The 4,809-nt window shown below is 39.3% G+C and overlaps 1 protein-coding gene across 1 annotated transcript; it reads right to left on the bottom strand.

Moving 5' to 3' along the window:
• Nucleotides 1–655: 655 nt before the first annotated feature.
• LOC108833439 (protein argonaute 7) lies at nucleotides 656–4,261 on the bottom strand. The gene is made up of 3 exons (XM_056996913.1): nucleotides 3,789–4,261; nucleotides 2,160–3,387; nucleotides 656–2,083 (listed from the first exon to the last, which is right to left on the bottom strand). Exons 1-3 carry the CDS (start codon nucleotides 4,108–4,110, stop codon nucleotides 697–699), a joined length of 2,937 nt encoding a protein of 978 aa, XP_056852893.1. The 5' UTR covers nucleotides 4,111–4,261; the 3' UTR covers nucleotides 656–696.
• Nucleotides 4,262–4,809: the final 548 nt, after the last annotated feature.

Below are 4,809 nucleotides of genomic sequence, written 5' to 3'. Positions count from 1 at the left end.
TGTTCTGTCTCTGGTCCTTTCTGCTGGTACTGTTTGGAAAATTAATAGTATCCTTTTTTGTTATAACTTCTTCAGCTCTGCTACTCTCTGCCCATTCATTAACTTCACTTACATCCAACTTGCAAACTATTCATTTTCACCTCTTACTCTTTTGTCCTTTCCCTTTTTTTTGGGACCTTCACCTTTTCAAACTCCCAAAGCTTTATTTATTTCAGAGCATTTAATTTTGGTATTTTCAATTTTAATTCCAAAACCAAAAATTGTCTCTCTTAAATCATGACGCCTTGAACTTAAATGAAAAAGACAATAATTTGGTCTTGAGTCCCTACAGATTGCAATTCTTATAGTTTTCCGAGTGCTTGGTTGATTTTTTTGGTCTTGATTTGATATTGAATGTGACTAAACTAATATGGTTGAAGTCTTGGTGTTGATGATATTTCCCATTTCGATAATTATTGAAACGTTCCAAAAAGACAAAAGCTGACATTCATAAAGTTTTTTGGTTGTGATTGTAGAAACTTATATGATCAACGTCGAGCATGCAAACAAAAAAAAAATAGCGAAAAGAACTTTAAATTTATTTTGTTCTTTTTAGGAAGAGTTACGTAAAAAAAGTAGGACACACTGGCTTTTCGAAGTTCAATAATTGGTAACATGTGACGAACTGAAATGTAACCAATATCATTTTATAATAAATCAACAGTAAAACATGAGATTCTTAACATTATCACTTAGTTTAGGTAATGGAATCGTCTTGGGAGGACCCACTCGAGAGACGTAAGATGGATTGATGGAACCTCCATTAGTTTCAGATGATCTCTCGATGTATAGCCTTCCTCTGTACGCAGCAAGGTGAGCGTAATAAGCCGGTGGCACGATAGAAACAGGTTTCGTGCACCTCACGAAAGTGTAACACAAGTTATACACAAGTCTCTGTAACTCATCTGAAGTAAACTCGTTTTCGTCCCAAAGGATGTGGTAGTGCGTTGGCCTGCTCGTGCCTTTCACTCCCAAGTGGCTACAAAGATAGAAATCAAACTCTTTCGGATGCGCTATCACCGTATCAACCACCGTTCCAGGAGGGATGTTCTCGTGGCAGACAGAATCGCACCGGAACAGCCTCGTGTGGTGTCTCTTTTGGACCACGGCGAAAGTTATCGTCGGATTGTAACCTTGGAACTTAGAACAAGCGGTTTTTATCGACTGAAGCTCTTCTTGGAGGACTTTCTTGAACTGTGTCTCGCTCACACCGTCTCTGAAAAATATGATCCTACTGGGAAGCTTCTTTAGGGCTTTTTGGAAATCTTCAAGAAGTTCCTTGACCATCACGTCAAGATCTTGAATGATCTCTTGCCTATGTGTCTGAGACCTCATTCTCGAGACGTACCGGTTGGCTTCTGGCCAGTTTATGCTCCCGACCACAGCTGCAACAGAAGGGCTGCAATCATCAAACGGATGAGGATGCGTTACATCAGCTCCCATGAAGATCACCGGCTCATCGAGTCTAAACAATCTAGGGATGTGAGAAGGTATGGAGTTATAGAGCTCGGTCATGGTTCCACCGATCTTGGCGTTTATCTTGAGAGCCAAGTTTGAAACAAACTGAGAGTTAAGCTTAGTGATGTTAGGGTATAAGCAGCATTGTGTCACAACGCCTATTCTTGTCTCTGCTATCCGCTTTAGATCTCCGTACCCTTTGTGTTTCCTCTCCATCACACAGATAATCAGCTGGAGATTGTTTGATGCAGCTCTTTGAATCTCCTTCAGCTTCAACTCCAGAAGAGAAATGTTGTTGAGTATGTTTGATGGTTCAAAGAAGGTTGTGCTCATTGTGTTCTTGCTTAGGAAGACTCCCAAATGCTCACATTTCTGAGTTAGCTCGTTTATGAACTTGGGAATGGTAGATTTCTGATCTGAACTGCCTCCAATACTCATCAAAGCCCATCTAGTTCCTTTAAAAGCTCTGCTTTCTACAAGGCTCCTTGGTCTCTCAAGTTTAAGCTTTGGAGGTTGAAGTACTCTTCCTTTCAGCAATGTCATATCTCTAGAGACCTCCAAGTTGAACTCTCTTGTTTGGTCCCCACTGTTAAACAGAGAAAGCAAAAGATTAAATGTTTAGAACACAAAGAACCATTAGAAACTTGATTAATTGAGTTTACCTTGATGGACCGACCGGTCCTGCCATGACTTTATCAATAGTATCTTTCCTTTCATTTGGTCTTTGACATCCCATTTTCATAATCTTTGCGGTTTGATCATCTGAAAGCTTCCCAAGAAACTTTTGGCCTTCACATATCATGCATAGTTCCATAGGAAGGTAACAAGGCCTTGTCCTACTAATCTGCAGACACGGCAAGTTCTTGAACTGGATCTCATAACCATAATGATCTTTGAAGTAACTCATAACCCTTAACTGCTTCCCATCTCTATCCTGAAACAATAAGCTCTCAGTGATCTCCTCTGTTAACCCGAAAACGCGGTACCTTTGAACAGTCTCTCTATGGCAAACAAAGACTCTTATGTTCTTAAGTGCTTTCTCCACTTCCCTCCTTTCTTCCAAGCTAAGTTCTCTGCCTTTGTTCCTAGAGAGATCCTTGAGAAACTCTAGCCTCTTCTGCAAGTAAGCTATTACTCCAATGCTTTCATGGAATGCTGCTATTGAGAGGTCTATGTTGAGGGCTAAACCTTGCTGAGTCTGTCTAAGACTCTGGAAAAACCCTCTGAGTCCAACAGCTCCTCCTCCAATCTCCTTGGACCCACCCATAGAGGTAGAGTAAAAAGATCTTCCAATAGATGTACATTTCTCAGTTGGATTCTCTCTCAAGATCACATCAAGAGCATGAATGTATTCTTGAGGCAGAGGATCCCAAGTTTCACCTTCCTTCCTCTGTTTCTTCCCATCAAACTTGGACACAAGCCTCATGCTAACCCTAAACAGTTTATCAACCTTCTTCTGAGGTTGCTTCTCACGCAAGTCACCACCGCTCTTCTTCAAAGCATTGCATGATTGGATAGGGAGGTTAACAAAGAACTCAAGCCTGTCTTCTTGAAACTCCACAGGGCTGTAAATGTTCTGCCTACCGTCAAAAGCTGGAACGGAACCGGAGAAGCTATCCCCTGCTGTCTCCACGAGCTTCTGTTTGATCATCCGAGCTACTTCTTTTGAAGGGTGTGGAGAGATGTCAACGTTGTAATGGTATATCTTCTGTGAAGGATCAACTTTGACAAGGAAATGGTTGGCGAGAAGGTAGATGACAGAGCCATCTTGACCACCAGAGTCAGGTCTTTTAGCAACCACTAATGCTGCTTCTGTGGATCCACCCGCTTTGATGTTTAGACTGTTGGCTTTATGTTCAGAAACTTGCTTCTTCTGCTTTCTCTCCACAACTGTTATTAGAGATATGGGGAAGAATGTGAGTCAAAGTCAAATAAAACTTTAATTTTCGTTTTTTTTCTTTCACAAAAGATGCAACTAAATCAGAACAGTATTAAAACAGATAGAGAGTTTCTTTCTAGGGAAAAGTTTTCAGACATTAACACGCAAAAGAACATTCAAGAAAAAAGTGAGTATTATTATTGTAGTACAAAAGAGAGGAGGACCATATTGACATTTAATCAATAGTGTGGGAAAGAGAGTTATAGCCTTGAAAACCTCGTCCAATTAAAAAAATAAAATAATAATTAATAATAATCTGGACATAGTTCTTGGAGAAAACCCTTTCAGACAAGAGAACAAAAAACATGCAAGAAAGTAGCTAAGAAGAGAGAAAGATTGTCTCTGCTCTCACCTGGAGAAAGAGAGAGCGGTTTGGACATTGAGTTGAAGAATCTTTGGTCAGGAGGAGGAAGAGGAAGCAACGGAGGAGGAGGAGGATGAAAAGGGAGAGGAGGAAGAGTGTTGTGGAACTGAGAGTAGAAGCAGTAGTAGTAATAGTAGCTAGAATGGATGCCGGTGGAGAGAAGATTCAGACTATGGTGGGGAGAAGAAGGAAAAAGAAGAGGGTTTGTGTGAGCATGGTGAAAAGGAGGAGGCTTGTGGAGAAGAGGAGTTCTTGATTTGGAGTTGCGGATGTGTTTGTTAGTGTGATGATTCTTGGTTTTTTCTTCCATTGATGAGGAAAGAAAAAAAGAGAGAGACCTTTCAGGAAAAGCAAAAGAGAGAGAGGAGAAGGTGAGAAGAAAAGTGTGGTTTATTATCAGATAGACAGAAAGGGTTTGTCTGGTTTATGCTCAGGGAAAGGTCAAAGTGTCTTCCTCTGTTTTTATTTTTGCCCTGCCTCATAAAAAGAAAGAAAGAAATGATGCTATTGTGATGTCATAAATACACTCAAATTGTTTTAAACAAAAAAACTAAAATTTATGAAAAGAGCCAACAGTTAAAAATTAGGACTTTTTGGTTACAAAGAAAAAATAATATTTTAACATACTAGTATGTGTTTGAATTGTATGTTTTATAATGAATTAGTTTTGGATAGAACTTCTTTTGGTAAAGATTTTGTACAGGTCAGGTCAGGGTTATCGATTGGGGTGTAGTATACACTGTATATCACTCTCACTCAAAAACATAATTATATGTAGCGGAATTTGAAGAAGAAAAAAATAAACAAAGTTGGTTTGTGTAATTCTTACCCGATTATAATTAGAAATTGATATGTTTTTTCAACGGCGTAAATGATTAGATAGGCCTATAGTTTCGTAAACCCGAAGTTGCACACATTTTTTCTTACAAAAATTGACCAATACGCTCATTAAAATCGAGTTACGGGGACCATTCTATTTAATTATTTATTCTTGGTACTATTTTCTTGG

Source organism: Raphanus sativus, unplaced genomic scaffold (assembly GCF_000801105.2).
Source record: "Raphanus sativus cultivar WK10039 unplaced genomic scaffold, ASM80110v3 Scaffold0427, whole genome shotgun sequence".
Lineage (NCBI taxonomy): Eukaryota > Viridiplantae > Streptophyta > Magnoliopsida > Brassicales > Brassicaceae > Raphanus > Raphanus sativus.
The sequence above is the reverse complement of the archived record's forward strand: the minus strand, read 5'-3'. Positions and strand labels throughout refer to the sequence as shown.

Coding starts and splice junctions, on each gene's coding strand:
- LOC108833439 (XM_056996913.1), bottom strand. CDS start 4,110: ATGGAAGAAAAAACCAAGAATCATCACACTAACAAACACATCCGCAAC. Junction 3,388..3,788: donor ACCGCTCTCTCTTTCTCCAG/GTGAGAGCAGAG, acceptor CTCTAATAACAG/TTGTGGAGAGAAAGCAGAAG. Junction 2,084..2,159: donor GGACCGGTCGGTCCATCAAG/GTAAACTCAATT, acceptor TCTGTTTAACAG/TGGGGACCAAACAAGAGAGT.